This window comes from Oncorhynchus nerka, linkage group LG22 (assembly GCF_034236695.1).
Source record: "Oncorhynchus nerka isolate Pitt River linkage group LG22, Oner_Uvic_2.0, whole genome shotgun sequence".
NCBI classification, from domain to species: domain Eukaryota; kingdom Metazoa; phylum Chordata; class Actinopteri; order Salmoniformes; family Salmonidae; genus Oncorhynchus; species Oncorhynchus nerka.
In genome coordinates, this window is record NC_088417.1 from 21940917 (window position 1) to 21965924 (window position 25008).

Genomic DNA, 25008 nt, shown 5'->3' on the forward strand with positions numbered 1-25008 from the left:
CTGGTGTATCAATATATTACAATTTACCATCAAATACATCTCTCTCTCTCTCTCTCTCTCTCTCTCTCTCCACATCTCTTTAATGCAGGTGTACTTGTGTGTGTGTGTGTGTGGCGGCAGCAGGTGGCAGTCTTAGAGTTATCCCTCCCAACACATACAAACACCTCGTAAGCCAGCTCTGTCTGAGCTCGGACTCTCTTGGATTAATCTCTACGTCTTTCCGCTCAAATGACACGTGTGTGTGTGTGTATGTGTGTGTGTGCTTGTGTACAGTACAGTACATTAGTTCTCAATTAATTAAGGTTAATCTGTCCATGATTTAGCCTTTTAATGATAACTGAGCAGGCTGTTTATTTGACTATTGGTAAATTAAAGCTAATTAGGGAGAATCATCTGAATATTTCTCCCTCTGTTTTTTCTGTTCCGACCTTTCACTCTCATTTGACCTCCCTTATCCCCTCTCAGTCTTTATATCTCTATAATGAGTGTATGTATGTGTGTGTGTTCGCGTGGGGTTACTCTGAAGGAGGAAGTCCTTCTCAACTAACCTCTCTCCTCAAAAGCCTTGGAGATTCCCGCCACCAAAAATCAATGTGTGTGTGAGTGTGAGTGTGTGTGTGTGTGTGTGTGTGTGTGGACGTTCCGAGCGCCTCTCAAGGTTTTGTAAGACAAATCTCTCTTGTGCTCCACAGCTTTAGTGCTATTGAACCAGGATTCGATCACTGGCCACAGTGAATAATGCAACACACACTTCTGCTCACTTAGCAGGGCCCCACAGCACCAGAGTGTATGTGTGTGTGTGTGTGTGTGTGTGAGAGAGAGAGAGAGAGAGAGAGAGAGAGAGAGAGAGAGAGAGAGAGAGAGAGAGAGAGAGAGAGAGAGAGGGAGAGAGAGTGGGAGAGAGAGAGGGAGAGGGAGAGAGAGAGAAAGGGAGAGCGAGTGGGAGAGAGAGTAGGAGAGATAGAGAGAAAGAAAGAGAGAAAGAGTGTGTGTGTTGTGTGTTGGGGCGGCTATTTCCACAAATGCAACCGGGCATTTCTTTGACGTCTGCTAACCCTCCTTAATCTACTGTCAGATGGATGTTCTCCCACAATGATACTGTGTGTGTGTGTGTGTGTGTGTGTGCTAGGGATGTGTGTGTGTGTGTGTGTGTGTGTGTGTGTGTATGTGTGTGTGTGTGCTAGGAATAGGTGTGTGCTGGAGGGAGAGTGTGGAGACAAGCCTGCACTTTGACACACACTTATTTGTTACATCTACATCTCTTGTTTTTAATTACTCCACACACACACACACACACACACACACACACACACACACACACACACACACACACACACACACACACACACATTTTCAGTCATTAAAAAGACGATTACACATTAACACAGGGGCTGTTCATTCATGCATAAGCAGAGTGCAGATGTCACATAAAAATACACAATAAATGAAATAATACTGAAACACTTTCTATGTCTATAACCTCAGGTAAGAACCAGGCCTTAAGGCCTGGGATAATAATAATGACAGTTTACACTAATTCAATTGATGTGAGATGATGTCTGTGTGTGCGTGTGTGTGTGTGTTAGTGTTTCTCTACAGTAATTAAAATAATGGGAGATGACATTAACCATATGTTCTAGTTGATATGGCTGGAGGGAGACAGCAGAAGACACACACACACACACACACACACACACACACACACACACACACACACACACACACACACACACACACACACACACACACACACACACACACACACAGAGATACAGTTACATGGGAAGACAGGCCACTCATTCTCCCTGTCCAATGAAAGCATCTCTCTGTTAGACATAACATAGTTTATGAGGCAATTAAACAAACATCACTTTCTATCAGAGAGGATGAGGAGAGAGACAGAACCCTACCCCTCTCCTCTCCTCTCCTCTCCTCTCCTCCTCCTCTCCTCCCTCCTCCTCCTCCTCCCTCTCCTCTCCTCCTCCTCTCCTCTCCTCTCCCCTCTCCTCCCTCCCTCTCCTCTCCTCTCCTCTCCTCTCCTCCCCTCCCTCCCCTCCCCTCCCCTCTCCATTCCTCCCCTCCTCCTCTCCTCTCCTCTCCTCCCTCTCCTCTCCTCTCCTCCCTCCCTCTCCTCCCTCCCTCCCCCTCCCCTCCCTCCCCTCTCCATTCCTCCCCTCCCCTCCTCTCCTGTTGTGGTGTCTGTTGTGGTGGGGTACAGTAAAACACACAACACAGGGATTGTCTATGACATGGACGCTATTGAGCAGCTCCGCTAACAGAGCATGATGGGAGTATCGAACCCAAATCCCAAGTTGCATTGCCTACATGCGCACACACGCACACACGCACACACACACACACACACACACACACACACACACACACACACACACACACACACACACACACACACACACACACACACACACACACACTGGCCAAAGCTGCAAAGCTTCCCTGAGTTAGCAACTATTAACCGCAGCTATTGGTAATCAATACTAGCTATCAATTTCATACTTTGTTCTGATGGATGAGAATTAGGAGAAGAGGGGAGAAGACAAGAAAGAGGGAGAGAGTGGAGGAAGAGACAACAGAGAGGGGGTGTTAGAGAGGAGGAAGAGACAACAGAGAAGGGGTGTTAGAGAGGAGGAAGAGACAACAGAGAGGGGGTGTTAGAGAGGAGGAAGAGACAACAGAGAGAGGGTGTTAGAGGGGGTGTTAGAGAGGAGGAAGAGACAACAGAGAGGGGGTGTTAGAGCGGAGGAAGAGACAACAGAGAGGGGGTGTTACAGAGGAGGAAGAGACAACAGAGAGGGGGTGTTAGAGAGGGTGTTAGAGAGGAGGAAGAGACAACAGAGAGGGGGTGTTAGAGAGGAGGAAGAGACAACAGAGAGAGGGTGTTAGAGAGGAGGAAGAGACAACAGAGAGGGGGTGTTAGAGTGGAGGAAGAGACAACAGAGAGGGGGTGTTAGAGAGGAGGAAGAGACAACAGAGAGGGGATGTTAGAGTGGAGGAAGAGACAACAGAGAGGGGGTGTTAGAGCGGAGGAAGAGACAACAGAGAGGGGGTGTTAGAGAGGGTGTTAGAGGGGTGTTAGAGAGGAGGAAGAGACAACAGAGAGGGGTGTTAGAGAGGGTGTTAGAGGGGGTGTTAGAGAGGAGGAAGAGACAACAGAGAGGGGGTGTTAGAGGGGGTGTTAGAGAGGAGGAAGAGACAACAGAGAGGGGGTATTAGAGGGGTGTTAGAGAGGGTGTTAGAGGGGGTGTTAGAGAGGAGGAAGAGACAACAGAGAGGGGGTGTTAGAGAGTAGGAAGAGACAACAGAGAGGGGGTGTTAGAGAGGAGGAAGAGACAACAGAGAGGGGGTGTTAGAGAGGAGGAAGAATCAACAGAGAGGGGGTGTTAGAGAGGAGGAAGAGACAACAGAGAGGGGGTGTTAGAGAGGGTGTTAGAGGGGGTGTTAGAGAGGAGGGGAGGGAGACACACCGGTGTTAAAAAAGAAAGACAGAGAATCTTCTCTTTATGTAAAACAGCCTTTGTCTCAGCTAATAGTCCTGGACTGACCTGTAAACTGAGATGCTCTCTTATGAAACAAACACACAGCACCTTATGAAACACTTCCTTCTATTCACACTGACAATGGACAGGAACCAACAGGTAGATGAGGAACACACCAGGAAGGTCCATGTCAGCCCACACTGGGCTCATCCACCAACAGAGAGACAGAAGGACAGAGAGATGAAAGACAGGAGAGAATGTGGGAGGGAAAGAAAAGCAAGGAAATGAGAGATAGAAGAGAGAGAGAGAGATGTGTGTAGGCCAGGGACATCTTTGTGTGTGCGTGTGTGTGTTAGTCTGAGTCCACGGTGATACACACAAACTCGGACTACTTTGGACCAGTGTGTGTATTGCTAGGTAACCGTTGTCCTATCTTGACCTCAAATCAGTGTATTGTTTGTTATCTTCATGCTCACTGGCAGATATTGTTGTATTGTGTAACCAAACTCACTTTGTGATTTCATCGTTTAAAATGTCATTAGATCGCAAAGCTCAGTAAATGCCCTTCGTCCTCTTTCAAATGGGTTAAGTAATTTTTTGTGTGACGTTTTTAGTACACAAACACAAACACAAACGCTAGTGGCCTACACACACGCAGGCATGCACGCACACACACAGAGGGCACAGGGCTTTTGTATTGTAAATAAGTCTAACGTGGCATGGTCAGGTATGCTAATGTTGGATAATCAGGAGGTAATTATAAATGTCAGCGGGCACAAAACCTCTGACTGGAACATCAGGGAACAATTTAGCTCTGGTATTACCCTTCACCAAAGAACAACAATCATCTAGGCCCATACCGCCCCAACGCACCAATTCAAAAATAGTTTCTGGTCAAATGGCCCTTTTCATAAGTAAAAGTCAGAACTGCGTTTTTTGGGCTACACACACACACACACACACACACACACACACACACACACACACACACACACACACACACACACACACACACACACACACACAAACCGCAAAGTAATTATAATTCACTTGGATGGAATTATTCAAAAATGACTACATCTTTTCGCCCGCCAGGCCGTCCAGAATATGGTTTGGAGAAATTTGGGTAAATTGCTACTTGCCGAAAATATAATAATACCCAAGCGAAAGTATCTTATTTTGATTTGACAAATGATTTAAAATAGAGGGGTTTTGTCTCCATTTAATAAAAGCTATAAGGCCTATCAAATCCCCCCTGAGAGTGATCATGTCAATCTCATCGTGGGGATTTTCCTGTGGAAAGAGATTTCACTCTGCCGGGAGTACATCATTCATATTTATCCTAAAGGGGCTTTCCTGACTGGGAATACACACTGGTTCTATACTTTCCTCTATGGAGTTCATAGACTATAACCCTCTGTGTGCCCCTCGAGCCCCTAGCAAGGCAGTGTCTATGACTTTGTCTGGGGAATGAAAAGAAAATGGCTGCAGCTGCATTAGAGTAGCCCCCGTGGCTAGCCGAGTGAACAGGGTATATTTGGGTGTGTATTGCATCGCTCGCACTCCACTACCCCACCATAGATGGTTCTGTAATGGCCGCAAATTACTGAGACAAACCCTGGAAATAGAGAGACAGGGAGAGAAAGAGAAAGAGAGGGCAGAGAGAAAAAGAGACAGATAGAGAGATAGATAGATAGATAGAGAGAAAGAGAGCGAGAACGAGAGAGGGACATAGAGAAAGAGGGAGCGGGAGAGGGAGAGAAAAAGAGGCGAGAGAGAAAAAGAGAGACAGACAGAGAGAGACAGACAGACAGACAGAGAGAGAAAGAGAGAGACAGACAGAGAGAAAAAGAGAGAGAGACAGACAGAGAGAGAGACAAACAGACAGAGAGAAAAAGAGAGACAGACAGACAGAGAGACAGACAGAGAGGGAGAGAGAGAGACAGACAGACAGACAGAGAGAGAAAGAGAGAGACAGACAGACAGAGAGAAAAAGAGAGAGACAGACAGAGAGACAGACAGACAGAGAGAAAAAGAGAGAGACAGACAGACAGAGAGACAGACAGAGAGGGAGAGAGAGACAGACAGAGAGAAAGAGAGACAGACAGACAGAAAGAGAGAGAGACAGACAGACAGAGAGAGAAAGAGAGAGACAGACAGAGAGAAAAAGAGAGAGACAGACAGACAGAGAGACAGACAAGAGGGAGAGAGAGACAGACAGAGAGAGAGACAGACAGAGACAGACAAGAGGGAGAGAGAGACAGACAGAGAGAGAGACAGACAGAGAGAGGGAGAGAGAGACAGACAGAGAGAGAGACAGACAGAGAGAGGGAGAGAGAGACAGACAGAGAGAGAGAGACAGACAGAGAGAGGGAGAGAGAGACAGACAGAGAGAGAGAGGGAGAGAGAGAATGATCCTGAAAAGTAACCGCTATAATTGCTAAACCGCCCCATCGCTCCAAAAAAAGAAGGGAGGGAGAATAGGAGATAAAAAGAGAGAGAAAACCCTAATGGCTTAAAGTAGTCTCAGTGTCATCACATCGCAATGCAGGGAGGAGAGGAGGAGGGAGGAGAGGAGAAAGAGGAGGGAGGAGAGGAGAAAGAGGAGGGAGGAGAGGAGAGGAGGAGGGAGGTGAGGAGAAAGAGGAGGGAGGAGAGGAGAGGAGAAAGAGGAGGGAGGAGAGGAGAGGAGAAAGAGGAGAGAGGAGAGGAGAGGAGAAAGAGGAGAGAGGAGAGGAGAGGAGAAAGAGGAGGGAGGAGAGGAGAGGAGAAAGAGGAGAGAGGAGAGGAGAAAGAAGAGGGAGGAGAGGAGAGGAGAAAGAGGAGAGGAGGAGGGAGTAGAGGGAGAGGAGGAGGGAGGAGAGGAGAAAGAGGAGGGAGGAGAGGAGAAAGAGGAGGGAGGAGAGGAGAGGAGGAGATGAGAAAGAGGAGGGAGGAGATGAGAGGAGGAGGGAGGAGAGGAGAAAGAGGAGGGAGGAGAGGAGAAAGAGGAGGGAGGAGAGGAGAGGAGGGAGGAGAGGAGAAAGAGAGGGGAGGAGAGAGGAGAAAGAGGAGGGAGGAGAGGAGAGGAGGATGGAGGAGAGGAGAAAGAGGAGGGAGGAGAGGAGAAAGAGGAGGGAGGAGAGGAGAGGAGAAAGAGGAGGGAGGAGAGGAGGAAGGAGGAGAGGAGAGGAGGAAGGAGAGGAGAAATAGGAGGGAGGAGAGGAGAAAGAGGGAGGAGAGGAGAGGAGGAGGGAGGAGAGGAGAAAAGGGAGGGAGGAGAGGAGAGGAGGGAGGAGAGGAGGAGGGAGGAGAGGAGAAAAAGGAGGGAGGAGAGGAGAGGAAGAGGGAGGAGAGGAGAGGAGAAGAGAGGAGGAGGAGAGGAGAAAGAGGGAGGAGAGGAGAGGAAGAGGGAGGAGAGGAGAAAGATGAGGGAGGAGAGGAGAGGAAGAGGGAGGAGAGGGGAAAGAGGAGGGAGGAGAGTAGAAAGAGGAGGGAGGAGAGGAGAGGAAGAGGGAGGAGAGGAGAAAGAGGAGGGAGGAGAGGAGAGGAGAAAGAGGAGGGAGGAGAGGAGAAAGAGCTAGTCATAGTAAAAACATAAGGATGATTATGCTCAGAGTTTAGTCAAACAAATGCATAAACTGAGGCAGCATGTTTTGTTTAGCTACGATAAGGCAATAAACTATATACATATGCACACATTCATGCACAAACATACACACACACTGCCTCAGTGTGTGTCCATTAGGGCCTTGCCTGGCCTACAGCTGCTATATGTAAATGGTTAGCAAGGCTACACTAATCTGAACAAGACTACAAACCTCCCGGAGCCTTATCACTCAGAAAACAAAACAAAAGAGACACACACATGCACACACACACTCACGCACACACGCACACAGAGAGAGAAGCATTTAAAGTGTTGTTCAGCCCCCTGAGTCAGTGGGGTCTTTTGTTTAAAGGGGGGACTCAAACAAAGGCGGCCTTCTCCCCCCACTTTAATGTACAGGGGGGAGAGGAGAGGGGGACCTAGGGGGGATGACAGACACAGCTCAGAAATAATTACCTCCATAAGATCCCATCTCCTTTTCTGTTTCTGAGACACGGAAGATTAAAAGTGTATGATGGATGGAGAACGGTTGTTTCTTTCTGCTTGGTCTGATGGATGCAGAACGGTTGTTTCGTACTGCTTGGTCTGATGGATGGAGAATGGTTGTTTCGTACCGCTTGGTCTGATAGATGGAGAACGGTTGTTTCGTTCTGCTTGGTCTGATGGATGCAGAATGGTTGTTTCTTTCTGCTTGGTGTGATGGATGGAGAACAGTTGTTTGTTTCTGCTTGGGCTGGTTCATAGGGCTGGTCCATAGGGCTGGTTCATAGGGCTGGTTCATAGGGCTGGTTCATAGGGCTGGTTCATAGGGCTGGTTCACAGGGCTGGTCCATAGGGCTGGTCCATAGGGCTGGTTCACAGGGCTGGTTCACAGGGCTGGTTCATAGGGCTGGTTCATAGGGCTGGTCCATAGGGCTGGTCCATAGGGCTGGTTCACAGGGCTGGTTCATAGGGCTGGTTCATAGGGCTGGTTCATAGGGCTGGTTCATAGGGCTGGTCCATAGGGCTGGTCCATAGGGCTGGTTCATAGGGCTGGTTCATAGGGCTGGTTCATAGGGCTGGTTCATAGGGCTGGTTCACAGGGCTGGTCCATAGGGCTGGTCCATAGGGCTGGTTCATAGGGCTGGTTCATAGGGCTGGTTCATAGGGTTGGTTCATAGGGCTGGTCCATAGGGCTGGTTCATAGGGCTGGTTCATAGGGCTGGTTCATAGGGCTGGTTCATAGGGCTGGTTCATAGGGTTGGTTCATAGGGCTGGTTCATAGGGCTGGTCCATAGGGCTGGTTCATAGGGCTGGTTCATAGGGCTGGTCCATAGGGTTGGTTCATAGGGCTGGTCCATAGGGCTGGTCCATAGGGCTGGTTCATAGGGCTGGTTCATAGGGTTGGTTCATAGGGCTGGTCCATAGGGCTGGTCCATAGGGCTGGTCCATAGGGCTGGTTCATAGGGCTGGTTCATAGGGCTGGTTCATAGGGTTGGTTCATAGGGCTGGTCCATAGGGCTGGTCCATAGGGCTGGTTCATAGGGCTGGTTCATAGGGTTGGTTCATAGGGCTGGTTCATAGGGTTGGTTCATAGGGCTGGTTCATAGGGCTGGTTCATAGGGCTGGTTCATAGGGCTGGTTCATAGGGTTGGTTCATAGGGCTGGTCCATAGGGCTGGTCCATAGGGCTGGTTCATAGGGCTGGTTCATAGGGTTGGTTCATAGGGCTGGTTCATAGGGCTGGTTCATAGGGTTGGTTCATAGGGCTGGTTCATAGGGCTGGTTCATAGGGCTGGTTCACAGGGCTGGTTCACAGGGCTGGTTCATAGGGCTGGTTCATAGGGCTGGTTCATAGGGTTGGTTCATAGGGCTGGTTCATAGGGCTGGTTCACAGGGCTGGTTCATAGGGTTGGTTCATAGGGCTGGTTCATAGGGCTGGTTCACAGGGCTGGTTCACAGGGCTGGTTCATAGGGCTGGTTCATAGGGCTGGTTCATAGGGCTGGTTCATAGGGCTGGTTCATAGGGCTGGTTCATAGTGTTGGTTCATAGGGCTGGTTCATAGGGCTGGTCCATAGGGCTGGTTCATAGGGCTGGTTCATAGGGCTGGTTCATAGGGCTGGTTCACAGGGCTGGTTCACAGGGCTGGTTCATAGGGCTGGTTCATAGGGCTGGTTCATAGGGCTGGTCCATAGGGCTGGTTTATAGGGCTGGTTCATAGGGCTGGTTCATAGGGCTGGTTCACAGGGCTGGTTCACAGGGCTGGTTCATAGGGCTGGTTCACAGGGCTGGTTCATAGGGCTGGTTCATAGGGTTGGTTCATAGGGAGATAAACAGTCTAATGGAGCAGCACTACACACACTGATACACTCTCAGAAGCAACTACTGCACAATCAATCCTTTTCGCTTCAGATTCTTCGTCTCTTATCGTTTAACATTTCATGTTTTTTTCCTTCAATAACATAACAGTGTGTCTGTCACTGTTTCAAACATGATCTATCAGCCATTAGTTTCATCTTAAAACTGAGGATGGAAAAACGTGACTGAGAACCAGTCCATTTGTCCTGCATGTACATATATGTTAAAGTTCTCATAGCAGCTCTATTCACCATCTAACTCTGTTATACAAACACGGGGGGAAAAACAATCATCTCATTTGGACTAACAACTTTTGGCCGCTGTTCAAAGCCAGACAACAAAATGGCTGAACTCTCTGTGTCATGTTGTGGAGGAATTCATTCTCCCTGTCTGGGATCTAAACTGGCATTCTCTATCAAGTCAATTTCCTTCAACTCTGCTGATTCTCCATAGGGTAGGAGGATTCATAAACACATACACACACACGAAGGACGTGCACACACACACACGAAGGACGTGCACACACACACACGAAGGACGTGCACACACACACACGAAGGACGTGCACACACACACACGAAGGACGTGCACACACACACATGAAGGACATGCACACACACACATGAAGGACGTGCACACACACACACATGAAGGACGTGCACACACACACACGAAGGACATGCACACACACACATGAAGGACGTGCACACACACACACATGAAGGACGTGCACACACACACACGAAGGACGTGCACACACACACACGAAGGACGTGCACACACACACACATGAAGGACGTGCACACACACACACATGAAGGACGTGCACACACACACATGAAGGACGTGCACACACACACATGAAGGACGTGCACACACACACATGAAGGACGTGCACACACACACATGAAGGACGTGCACACACACACATGAAGGACGTGCACACACACACATGAAGGACGTGCACACACACACATGAAGGACGTGCACACACACACATGGGTACAGAACATGGGCGGTGAGTGTTTTTGTTTCACGTTTTTATGGGGAAACCATTTTAACAAGCTCAAGTGTGTGTAAAAAGCTGCGTTGGCCGGCTCTTAGATTACATTGATTTACAAATGGGGGAACTCCACTTAAAACTCATGTTTAACCACATCACACTCACATGCTCACTCACACGCTCACAAACACGCACACACACTTAGCTCTATGGTGTTTACCTAGAGTAAATGAGGAGACAACTGGGCCATGACATGGGGAGTTACCGTCACCTAGGGACAACGGGCAGTGAGAGATTCTCAGACACACCCACACGAAGCGAGACATGTTGATTACTACACTGCTAACTTACTGAGAAGTCACAGGGAAAGGGGTGGGAGAGAGAGTGAGATAAATACTATTTTCTCGACTACAGCGACTCTCGTCCACCTTCCCTAGCCCCACATACAGACAGAACAAGTCCTAATAATTAGAGAATAAAACCAGCATCAAACCTATTTCATGAAATCCACTCACAGGTATAGTCCTGACCAATAGCAGGCTGTTATTCCCAGTGAGCCAGAGTTCTGCTTTAACAGAAAGACACCTCTCAGCACTTCAATAAATATGGTTCATACCGACCACTAACTAACCAATAGAAACTGTACAGGACAGGAGTTATGCAGCAGCAGAAACAAATGCTAAACTCACATGTACATAATCATCCACATGTACATAATCATCCACATGTACATAATCATCCACATGTACATAATCATCCACATGTACATAATCATCCACATGTACATAATCATCCACATGTACATAATCATCCACATGTACATAATCATCCACATGTACACAATCATCCACATGTACTCAGTCTGTTCCCTATAGGCAATTATACAATCACATCTGCTCCATTGCAAAGAAAGTTCAGGTATTCTGAAAGGCCTGAAATGAATATCCACACTTCTCTCCAGCTGTCTCCTTTATAGTGTAAAAGGAAACAGGTAAATCAGTTTTACTAGGTACTTGGTGAAATAATACCGCGGTTCCCCCAAAAATAATGCAGTATGGGAAGAAGCAGGGCATCCAGCAGCGTCAACTCAAACCCTACACATCCTCCTTAGTGGAAATGCACTATGTGGCATACAACTGGGGGTATATAACCTCCCCCCAAAAACAATTTGTTTAACAGTGGAACATTTGAAACAAATATTTGCATAGTAAGTTGTGGAGGAGGCCGAAATGGACAGGAGCAGAGACTGAATGGAGAAAAAAAGTGAGTGTATGTGAGTGTGTGTGAGTGTGAGTGTGTATGAGTGTATGTGAGTGTGTGTGTGTGTGTGTGTGTGTGAGTGTGTATGAGTGAGTGGATGTGAATGTGTGTGTGTGAGTGTGTGTGAGTGTATGTGTGTGAGACAGAATAAACTTTTAGGGAGAATAGGGGTGTGTGTGTGTTAAAAGGCACAGTAATGATTTATCTATCCTGGCTTGTCTTGTGGACCCAACTCCCTTGTGGACCCAACCCAAATCTGAATCACCTGTGATCCACTTCTAATTAAAACCAAACGTATAAACGACCTACTTCTCTCGCAATATGGCAGCTCTCTCTTCTTTTCTCCATACGGTCAAGGCTGTGTGTGTGTGTGTGTGTGTGTGTGTGTGTGTGTGTGTGTGTGTGTGTGTGTGTGTGTGTGTGTGTGTGTGTGTGTGTGTGTGTGTGTGTCTGTGTGTGTGTGTGTGTGTGTGTGTGTGTAGAGAGAGCTGCTATCACATGTGGTTCTCAGTACTGGACACATCTGGTTTGCGGGTCCATATATAAACAGGACACTTTGGGGAGCACAGATTAATGTCTAACACACACACACACACACACACTAAAAGTGCACTGGAATGCCATTCAAAACGTGTTAGCCGTCCCTCCCGACAGGTCAAGCAAAGCAAAAACAAGTTAAGCACTCATTTCATTGTGCCGGATTAGCATAGGAATGATTATATAATAGACTATGACTGTGTCTTCTGGTTTAAATTACAGCCCCCCCCCCTCTACACCGTAACCCCCCGACTCAAAGAAAACCATTCATCTTTTTTTTGTCTCTCAGAATGTTTTACAGTTCTGCTACACTTATTAGTGGCTGGCAGACCCTGGGCTTTTAAATGAAAGCCAAATTGCTTTGGTCATGAGAAAGGAAATGAAGGCTCACTCCAGGGAAAGACGTGTATGTGTGTGTGTGTGTGTGTGTGTGTGTGTGTGTGTGTGTGATCCTCCCAAAGGCAGAGTTTCATAAGTCTGGGATGCCTGGGATGTCCCCGCACAGGGGACGGCAGAGTGTGTGTGTGTGTTGGTGATATAAGCGTAGCACCATAATGGGAACAGCGTGCTCATTTTGGGGAGATTAGGTGGACTGCACTGCCTGACTCAAAAGACGTGATCTGAGTACGGCGGGTGAGAGGGATGGAGAGAGGGAGCGAGGGTTGGAGAGAGGGAGGGAAGAATTGAGAGAAGAAAGGAGGGAGGGATGGAGGGAGAGAAGAAGGGAGGGAGGGAGGAATGGAGGGAAGGAGGGTGGGATGGAGGGAGAGAAGAAGGGAGGGAGGGAGGACTGGAGGGAGGGAGGGAGGAATGGAGGGAAGGAGGGTGGGATGGAGGGAGAGAAGAAGGGAGGGAGGGAGGACTGGAGGGAGGGAGGGAGGAATGGAGGGAAGGAGGGTAGGATGGAGGGAGGGATTGATGCTAAATAGGTAGTTAAATTGTTAATCAAATAGCTACCTGGACTATCTGCATTGACCCATTTTGCACTAACTCTTTTGACTCATCACTTACACTGCTGCTACTGTCTATTATCTATCCTGTTGCCTGGTCACTTTATCCCTACATATACATGTATATATCTACCTGCATTGCCTCGTACCCCTGCACATGGACTCGGTACTGGTACCCTGTGTATATAGCCATGTTATCGTTACTCATTGTGAGGGAGGGAGGGAGGGAGGGAGGGGTAGATGAATGTGGTGGTAAAGGGTTTTGGGAGAGATGGTTTGGTTGTGGTAGCAGGAAGGAACGGGCGTGGGTAAAGAATGGGGGAAACAAGAGACTAGTATGCTGTGAGTCCAAGTCCCATGTTTCAAATCAAATCCAAGAAAACCCATATAAAAACGACTAAACCATTACCTTGTTGTTGAGGGCAGTCTTTGACGTGGTAGAGTTGGTGTAGATTCAGGCCATCTTCCTCTCCTCCCAGTCCCTGCTGGTGGAGCTGTAGCTTCCTCAGACCCTCGTTCTGCTGGTGGCGGGGGGAGCGAGCGTGCTGCACCAGGTTCAGACAGGCCTTGGTGGAGTAGTCACACAGGGCACAGTAGTACACACACTGCTCACCGCTGCATGCACTCTCCTGCTTCTGCAAGTGCTGTAGGAGAGAGGAGGAGAGAGTAGAGAGATTGTTAACATTTGTATGAGAAATAGCTTTTTGATTGATGGTCAAGGACAAAGGTGCAGACAGCAAACTTGCCTATACCTGAAGCACAGTATTCTGGGACTCACTATTATCTAGTAGGACAAAAACAGTAGAGCCAATGTTTAAAATGTAGGAAAGAGAAATCAACAAATGATATTTCTGAGCGGACAGGAAAACAAACCCAGTGTGCTTAGAAGAATGAAAGGATGGTAATAAACGAATGGAAGAAAAGCCCGATGGTACTGACAAGAAGGAGAGGAGGAACAAAATGAGGAGAGGAGAGACTCAAGTCAGGAGAGGAGAGACAAAGTGAGGAGAGGAGAACAAAGTGAGGAGAGGAGAGACAAAGTGAGGAGAGGAGAGACTCAAGTGAGGAGAGGAGAGACAATGTGAGGAGAGGAGAGACAATGTGAGGAGAGGAGAGACAAAGTGAGGAGAGGAGAGACAATGTGAGGAGAGGAGAGACAAAGTGAGGAGAGGAGAGACTCAAGTGAGGAGAGGAGAGACAATGTGAGGAGAGGAGAGACAATGTGAGGAGAGGAGAGACAATGTGAGGAGAGGAGAGACAATGTGAGGAGAGGACAGACAAAGTGAGGAGAGGAGAGACTCAAGTCAGGAGAGGAGAGACAAAGTGAGGATAGGAGAGACAAAGCGAGGAGAGGAGAGACAAAGTGTGGAGAGGAGAGACAAAGTGAGGAGAGGAGAGACAAAGTGAGGAGAGGAGAGACAAAGTGAGGAGAGGAGAGACAAAGTGGGGAGAGGAGAGACAATGTGAGGAGAGGAGAGACCCAAGTCAGGAGAGGAGAGACAAAGTGAGGAGAGGAGAGACTCAAGTCAGGAGAGGAGAGACAAAGTGAGGAGAGGGGAGATAATGTGAGGAGAGGGGAGACAAAGTGAGGAGAGGGGAGATAATGTGAGGAGAGGGGAGATAATGTGAGGAGAGGGGAGATAATGTGTGGAGAGGAGAGACAAAGTGTGGAGAGGAGAGACAAAGTGTGGAGAGGAGAGACAAAGTGTGGAGAGGAGAGACAAAGTGAGGAGAGGAGAGACAAAGTGAGGAGAGGAGAGACAAAGTGAGGAGAGGAGAGACAAAGTGAGGAGAGGAGAGACAAAGTCAGGAGAGGAGAGACTCAAGTCAGGAGAGGAGAGACAAAGTGAGGAGAGGAGAGACAAAGTGAGGAGAGGGGAGATAATGTGAGGAGAGGAGAGACAAAGTGAGGAGAGGAGAGACAAAGTGAGGAGAGGAGAGACAATGTGAGGAGAGGAGAGACCCAAGTCAGGAGAGGAGAAACAAAGTGAGGAGAGGAGAGACTCAAGTCAGGAGAGGAGAGACAAAGTGAGGAGAGGAGGTACAAAATGAGGAGAGGGGAGACAAGGTGAGGAGAGGAGAGACAAAGTGAGGAGAGGAGAGACAAAGTGAGGAGAGGAGAGACAAAGTGAGGAGAGGGGAGATAATGTGAGGAGAGGGGAGACAAAGTGTGGAGAGGGGAGATCATGTGAGGAGAGGAGAGATAATGTGAGGAGAGGGGAGATAATGTGTGGAGAGGAGAGACAAAGTGTGGAGAGGAGAGACAAAGTGAGGAGAGGAGAGACAAAGTGAGGAGAGGAGAGACAAAGTGAGGAAAGGAGAGACAAAGTGAGGAGAGGAGGTACAAAATGAGGAGAGGGGAGACAAAGTGAGGAGAGGAGAGACAAACAGTGTGTGTGAGAGGGTGTGTGTGAGTGTGTGTATGTACCTAGCTGAGCTTCCTAAATCTACTCTTCAAACAAAATACTAAAACTAAGAACACAAAAGTCATAAGACTAAGAGTGTGTAGAGGCAGAGCTGTTTTGTGTGTGAGAAGCATGTTGTCCAGCTCTAGTTGTTATTATGAACAGCAGGGAAGGTGCTGTCAGTTGTAAGCTTGAATTTTGACCAACTCCCCTACCCCCTAACCCCTCGCTTGCCCTCCACTAACACCCCCCTCCCCCCAGCCTCATACATCCGGGGAAGCCAAGCATATCAAGTGTGTCTCCATAGCTGGCGACCTAATGAACAATGGGCAGAAACAAAAGGCGAGGCTAGAAGCTTGATTAACTGATCCTCTGATAGAATATAGAGAGGGGAACACATGCCGTCAAGCTGCAGGTGTGTGTTAGAGAGAGAGAGAGAGAAACCTGACTACTAAGGATTAGCCACATATCTAACGCACATCACCCCCCCCCCTTCTCTCTTTCTCGTGGTCTTTGTTTTTTCAGAAAAAGAAACGTACAAGTTTTTTCTCACGAGGCAGTGGGATGTCCGTGGCAGTCAGGGGCCCTTTCAGGGGTCTTAAGTTTTAATTAAGTCGGAGTTGTCAGAAGAAAGCCGCATGCACGCACACAGAGTGCTGGCCAGCGCTCACGGTCATTAATTACAGCTATCTTTGTTTCTCTGTGAAAGAGAGGCCTCCTTTTCTGCCTGTGTAGACAGACACGCTCAGAGAGCACAGCTAACACTCTGCAAGGCCACACCGAGACACTAACCTCTTTCTTTCTGTCTCTTTTTGTCCCTCTTTATGTCCCTCTGCAACCAAACACCATACATAAGAAATACTAATTCTTCCCCTGCTTTTCAGAGAGTACAGAGGGAGACACACAAAGAAAGAACCCAGCAGACGGCCATCTTGTTGTGAGCCATGATGAAGACAACAACATGTCCGTGTGTTCTGCAGGGTTGGGGTCAATTACAATTTAATTATTGAATTCACTCATGAAGTGAAAAATGTACGTCGAATTCAATTCTAATTTCAAACATTTTCATGTTATTGAATTGAATTGAATTTGAATTGTAAAAACATTGAATGTTTGGAATGTCATTGGAATGTAATAGTTGTACATTTCCCAGATAATGGAATTACTGGACTTAGTATGAAACATTAACTGCAGAATTAGTTTTGTATTTGTATTGTATTCCAGATCCCCATTAGCTGTTGCCAAGGCAGCAGCTACTCTTCCTGGGGTCCAATCACAATTACATACAATAAAACAATACATAACCCAACACATTATTACACACTACTCTACCATAACATCTCTACAATACATAACCCAACACATTATTACACACTACTCTACCATAACATCTCTACAATACATAACACAACACATTATTACACACTACTCTACCATAACATCTCTACAATACATAACCCAACACATTATTACACACTACTCTACCATAACATCTCTACAATACATAACACAACAATTATTACACATTAACATTACAATACATAACACAACACATTATTACACACTACTCTACCATAACATCTCTACAATACATAACCCAACACATTATTACACACTACTCTACCATAACATCTCTACAATACATAACCCAACACATTATTACACACTACTCTACCATAACATCTCTACAATACATAACACAACACATTATTACACACTACTCTACCATAACATCTCTACAATACATAACCCAACACATTATTACACACTACTCTACCATAACATCTCTACAATACATAACCCAACACATTATTACACACTACTCTACCATAACATCTCTACAATACATAACCCAACACATTATTACACACTACTCTACCATAACATCTCTACAATACATAACCCAACACATTATTACACACTACTCTACCATAACATCTCTACAATACATAACCCAACACATTATTACACACTACTCTACCATAACATCTCTACAATACATAACCCAACACATTATTACACACTACTAACATCTCTACCATAACATCTCTACAATACATAACCCAACACATTATTACACACTACTCTACCATAACATCTCTACAATACATAACCCAACACATTATTACACACTACTCTACCATAACATCTCTACAATACATAACACAACACATTATTACACACTACTCTACCATAACATCTCTACAATACAGAATACAACACATTATTACACACTACTCTACCATAACATCTCTACAATACATAACACAACACATTATTACACACTACTCTACCATAACATCTCTACAATACATAACCCAACACATTATTACACACTACTCTACCATAACATCTCTACAATACATAACCCAACACATTATTACACACTACTCTACCATAACATCTCTACAATACATAACCCAACACATTATTACACACTACTCTACCATAACATCTCTACAATACATAACACAACACATTATTACACACTACTCTACCATAACATCTCTACAATACATAACCCAACACATTATTACACACTACTCTACCATAACATCTCTACAATACAGAATACATAATACAGAAAAATATGAATATTAAAATGTATTTGTGTGTAGCAGTGGACCTGCTGAGGGGAGGACGGCTCATAACAATGTCTGGAATGGAGTCAATGGACTGGTATCAACCACATGGAAACCACGTCTTTGATGTGTTTGATACTGTTCCATTCACTCCATTCCAGCCATTGTTAATAGCCGTCCTCCCCTCAGCAGTCTCTACTGGTGTGTAGAGTGCATGTGTTAGCATGTGTTTGCAAATGCTGTATGAAATTTGAATCATTTCAGCTTGTATTTCTATATTTCCAGATAGCTAGGTTGTCTGAACCGCGATTAGCCTGAAAGCCTGAGGGAATTTGAATTGAGATTTGTGGAATTGTTGGGGATCATATTGAATTGTTGGAATTGACCTAACTTTGGAATTGACAAGAATTGAACTATCTCTCAACGTAAAGACAGAGCTGGAATTTGAATTGAATTGAATGGAATTTACAGGAAGATGTAATTGAAATAGAATTGAATTAGTGGAATTAACCCCAACCTGGTGTCCTGTGGTACATGACGACCCCAGACAATACTATTTATAATAACTAGGCCAGATGAACAAACTCTGCTGCTTCAGAATGACACTCCTTTCAACAGAGCCACTCATATTGTTCTCACTTAATTCAAACTATTTCTGACTACCATTATCGTGTGTGTGTCAGTGTGTGTGTGCTTGAGGAGTACATGCAGAAATATGCAGGAAATTATAAATCTCATTCTCAGAGTTCTCTGAGACGGTAGATAAATTGAGTTCCCTTTTGAGCCAAGACTTTCAGTTTAACGCTAGACATAATAATATACCTTTATGCTTCGCCCGGCTTGGATAGTAATCATAACAACACATCCATTCTCTTCTCTTCTCGTAAAAGGACTCAACAGTCTTGAGTAGTTAGTAGGTTTCTACATTGAAAAGAGACAAATCTGAATCCGCTTTATCCTTTTAGAAATATTAATTTAAATCTCCATCAGCAAATTCCTGTGCATTTATTTAAGACCAGAAGTAAAATAGTGTAGTTTTCTCTTTTCCATTTAATGGTCGTCTCTGGCAGAGACAGTCAGGCAGGCGGTGGGGAGAGAGAGAGACAGAGATATATAGAGAGAGAGACAGAGAGAGAGACAGAGAGAGAAACAGACAGCGAGACAAGAGAGAGAGAGAAACAGAGAGAGAGACAGAGAGAGAGACAGACAGGGAGACAGAGAGAGAAACAGACAGAGAGACAAAGAGAGAGACAGAGATAGATTGAGATAGAGACAGAGACAGAGAGAGAAACAGACAGGGAGACTGATAGAGAGAGACAGAGACAGAGATAGATTGTGAGAGAGACAGAGATAGATAGAAAGAGAGACAGAGAGAAACAGACGAGGGAGACAGAGAGAGAGACAGACAGAGAGAGACAGAGAGAGAAACAGACAGGGAGATGGAGAGAGAGACAGAGAGAGAGACAGAGAGAAACAGACGAGGGAGACAGAGAGAGAGAGACAGAGAGAGAGAGAGCGACAGAGAGAGAGAGACAGAGAGAGAGACAGACAGAGAGAGACAGAGAGAGAAACAGACAGGGAGACGGAGAGAGAGAGACAGAGAGAGAGAGAGAGAGAGAGACAGAGAGAAACAGACGAGGGAGACAGAGAGAGAGACAGACAGAGAGAGACAGAGAGAGAAACAGACAGGGAGATGGAGAGACAGACAGAGATAGATAGAAAGAGAGACAGAGAGAGAGACAGAGACAGATATAGATTGTGAGAGAGACAGAGACAGAGAGAGAGAGACAGAGAGAGAAACAGACAGGGAGACGGAGAGAGAGAGACAGAGACAGAGATAGATTGTGAGAGAGACAGAGACAGAGAGACAGAGAGAGAAACAGACAGGGAGACGGAGAGAGAGAGACAGAGAGAGAGACAGACAGAGAGAGACAGAGACAGAGATAGATAGAACACTGTATATATACGTAATATGACATTTGTAATGTCTTTTGAAACTCCTGTGAGTGTAATGTTTACTGTTTACTTTTATTATTTATTTCACTTTTGTATATTATCTATCTCACTTGCTTTGGCAATGTTAACACATGTTTCCCTTGCCAATAAAGCCCCTTGAATTCAATTGATAGAGAGACAGAGAGACAGAGACAGAGACAAAGAGAGAGACAGAGATAGACAGAGACAGAGACAAAGAGAGAGAGAGAGAGAGAGATAGACAGAGACAGAGAGAGAGACAGAGAGAAACCGACAGGGAGACAGAGTGAGAGAGAGACAGACAGACAGACAGACAGACAGAGAGAGAGACAGAGAGAGAAAAACAGACAGAGAGAGAGAGAGATACAGAGATAGATAGAGAGACAGAGAGAGAGAGAGAGAGAGAGAGAGAGAGAGAGAGAGATACAGAGAGATACAGAGAGAGAGAGAGACAGACAGACAGACAGACAGACAGAGAGAGAGAAACAGAGAGAGAGAAAGAGAGAGAGAGAGAGAGAGACAGAGACAGAGACAGAGACAGAGATAGATAGACAGAGAGAGAGAGACAGTTGGCGGATTCTGGATTTATGGAGTTAGAGACGAGCGGATCTAGTGGTACCAGACTTTAGGAACCATTACACACACACAAACACACACACACACACACACACACACACACACACACACACACACACACACACACACACACACACACACACACACACACACACACACACACACACACACACAGGGTGAGTGACTTTCTGGGTGTGTGTGGATGAGTGTTTTTGGCAAACAACCAACAGGGTTAGAGCTGCAGTGCTCCCCAAGGACCAATCAGATTCTACTAACGATAGGTCCCATGGTGCCCCTCAAGATGCCAGTACGAAATATCTCTCTTTTCCACCGTGTGTGTGTTGTGTGTGTTGACGGTGGGGCGAAGGGAGGTGCAGTGACAAACAATGCAAATTACAACACAGGGGACTCCCAATCATTTGTCAAGCACCAGACACTGGACCCCCCACCCCCACCTCCACACACACACACACACACACACACACACACACACACACACACACACACACACACACACACACACACACACACACTCACCAAACCAATGCACAGGGGAGCTTCGTACCTGTCAAATCTACAACCCACCCCTTGTTTCCTTTCCTCAAATCCCAGGGAAGGGTGTGTGTGTGTGTTTCTTCTCTGGCAGAAATAGTTTATTTATTTATGCAGACTTGGATGTTTACAAAACACCTTTCACCCCTCCCTCATCCTCCTCTCCAGTCCTCTCCCTCATTCTCCTCTCCTGTCCTCTCCCTCATCCTCCTCTCCTGTCGCATGTTGCTATTTCTGATTCATCTGTTCTTTCCTCTGTGACAAAACAGCCTCATTAACAGAATATTTAATAAGATAGAGGACAGCGTTTCACAAGTCGTTTTTACTTCTCTCTCTCTCTCAAAATTCCTACATTGGTAAAATGAAAGAAAAAAAATCCTTCAAAGAGAAAGAAGCATCTGTTTTCATCCTAAACCAGAAGAAAAATGAGGACATTCTATGTCAACATGACTTTTCCCTGTTGTTAAACACTATTGAACACATACTGTAGCTAAAATAACCCCTGGTATAACTACCCTGGAACCTACCAACACCACAGCTATGCCTTAATAACATGTGTGTTGAAATGGACAAACATCTCTCTGCCCCCTCTCTGTATTGGGTTCTATCTCTCCTTCTGTCAGCAGTTTTGGGGTAATGCAGTTTAGGGGAGTAATGCAGTTTGAGGTAATGCAGTTTTGTGGGAATGCAGTTTTGTGGTAATGCAATTGTATGGTAATGCAGTTTTGGGGTAATGCAATTTTTGGGGCAATGCTCACTTGGGGGGGTAATGCATTTTTGGGAGTAATGTAGTTTTGGGGTAATGTATAATTTTTGGAACCCAGACAGTTTCCGCTGTAATTCTATAGGCAGTCGGGGACTCAAAAACAACTACCTACTCAACGAAAGCATGTTTGTTCATTGAAATAAAGTATTTTATAATTCCATCAGTGCCACTTCCTTCCTTCCTTCCTTCCTTCCTTCCTTCCTTCCTTCCTTCCTTCCTTCCCTCCCTCCTTCCTTCCTTCCTTCCTTCCTTCCCTCCCTCCCTCCCTCCCTCCCTCCCTCCTTCCCTCCCTCCCCCTCCCTCCCTCCCTCCCTCCCTCCCTCCCTCCCCTTCCTTCCTTCCTTCCCTCCTTCCCTCCCTCCCTAACACATGTTAACAGTAACCACTGTTCCCAGGAGCAATAGATGTAATGGCATATCACTGGGGATGGACCCACTAGCAACCTGGCTCTAACATTCCTGCTGGAGAGAGGTATGCCAATGCTACACACACATACCTGCTCTCACGCACAAACACATACGAAAATCACACACACACACACTCTCTCCTTTCTTTCTCTCTTTCTCTCCCTCTCTCCCCTCACTCTCTCTCAATTCAATTCATTGGCATGGGAAACATATGTTTGCATTGTCAAAGTGAAATAGATAATAAAGAAAAGTGATATAACAGTAAACATTACTCTCTCTTTCTATCCCCTGCTTTCACAAACCTAAAGGAATGTATAAATTGCTTATCCTATTTATCCTTCTGTCTCTTCCAGCCAGTCCAGTGCAGGGCAGGGCTCAAACTGGTTAGCTTAGCGCAGGTCATGTAATAACAATAATCATCTTAGCAAATGGCCGCCAAGCTAAACAAATTAATTAGCACAATGACTCTTTCACTGGCTGGGCCATCCAGCAGCTCCTCTCTCTCTCTGACGAGGCTTGATGGGAGTATTCTGGGAGCTGCGGTTATCTGTGAATAATATAGCAACCACACCCATGGTGTGTGTTTGTGTCTGCCTGTCTGTCTGTGTGTGTGTGTGTGTGTGTGTGTGTGTGTGTGTGTGTGTGTGTGTATGTGTGTGTGTGTGTGTGTGTGTGTGTCTGTGTGTGTGTCCAAAATGAAAATCCCTGTACCATGGTTGCTTGTGCGTCAAGCGGTCCGACATCTCTGTAAACCTGTCATTTCTCTAAGCCTCGTCTCTGAGCTCATGTTGACCATCTCCTCGGTCCTCTACTTCACAGTCACTCACCCTGACAACATACAATGACAGTCACTCAACGTAACAACATACAATGACAGTCACTCACCCTGACAACATACACAGACAGCCACTTACCCTGACAACATACAATGACAGTCACTCACCCGGACAACATACACAGACAGCCACTCACCCTGACAACATACAATGACAGTCACTCATGCTGACAACATACAATGACAGTCACTCACCCTGACAACATACAGTCACTCACCCTGACAACATACACTGAGAGTCACTCACCCTGACAACATACACTGAGAGTCACTCACCCTGACAACATACACAGACAGACACTCACCCTGACAACATACACTGAGAGTCACTCACCCTGACAACATACACTGAGAGTCACTCACCCTGACAACATACACTGAGAGTCACTCACCCTGACAACATACACTGAGAGTCACTCACCCTGACAACATACACAGACAGTCACTCACCCTGACAACATACACTGAGAGTCACTCACCCTGACAACATACACAGACAGTCACTCACCCTGACAACATACACTGAGAGTCACTCACCCTGACAACATACACAGACAGTCACTCACTCTGACAACATACACTGAGAGTCACTCACCCGGACAACATACACTGACAGTCATTCACCCTGAAAACATACAGAGAAAGTCACTCCCTGACAACATACACTGACAGTCACTCACCCTGACAACATACACTGACAGTCACTCAACCTGACAATATACGCTGACAGTCACTCACCCTGACAACATATACTGATAGTCAGTCACCCTGACACCATGTACAGAAAGTCACTCACCCTGACAACATACACAGTCACTCACTCTGACAACATACACAGTCACTCACCCTGACAACATACACAGTCGCTCAGCCTGACAACATACACTGACAGTCCCTCCCCCTGACAACATAAACAGACAGTCACTCACCCTGACAACATGTACTGATAGTCACTCACACTGACAACATACACAGTCAGTCATCCTGACAACATACACAGTCACTCACCCTGACAACATATACTGATAGTTACTCAGCCTGACAACAGACACAGTCACTCACCCTGACAACATATTCAGAAAGTCACTCACCCTGACAACATACAAAGTCACCCACTCTGACAACATATACAGAAAGTCACTCTGACAACATACAAAGTCACTCACTCTGACAACATACACAGTCACTCACCCTGACACTATATACAGAAAGTCACTCACCCTGACAACATACAAAGTCACTCACTCTGACAACATACACAGTCACTCAACCTGACAACATATACAGAAAGTCACTCTGACAACATACACACTCACCCTGACAACATACACAGTCACTCACACTGACAACATACACAGTCACTCACTCTGACAACATACACAGTCACTCACCCTGACAAAATATACAGAAAGTCACTCAACCTGACAACATGTACAGAAAGTCACTCACCCTGACAACATACACAGTCACTCACTCTGACAACATACACAGTCACTCACCCTGACAACATACACAGTCACTCACTCTGACAACATACACAGTCAGTCACCCTGACAACATACACAGTCACTCACTCTGACAACATACACAGTCACTTACTCTGACAACATACACAGTCACTCACTCTGACAACATACACAGAACACTCACTCTGACGACATACACAGTCACTCACTCTGACAACATACACAGTCAGTCACCCTGACAACATACACAGTCAGTCACCCTGACAACATAC

General features: G+C 46.2%; 1 protein-coding gene across 1 annotated transcript in view; it reads right to left on the reverse strand.

The window, feature by feature from the left end:
* Positions 1 to 25008, reverse strand: part of zfhx4 (zinc finger homeobox 4) — an 88204-nt gene that overhangs the window by 37245 nt on the left and 25951 nt on the right. The window contains 1 exon segment of the mRNA XM_065007065.1: positions 13583 to 13817. Within this exon segment, the coding sequence (XP_064863137.1) occupies positions 13583 to 13817 (235 nt within the window).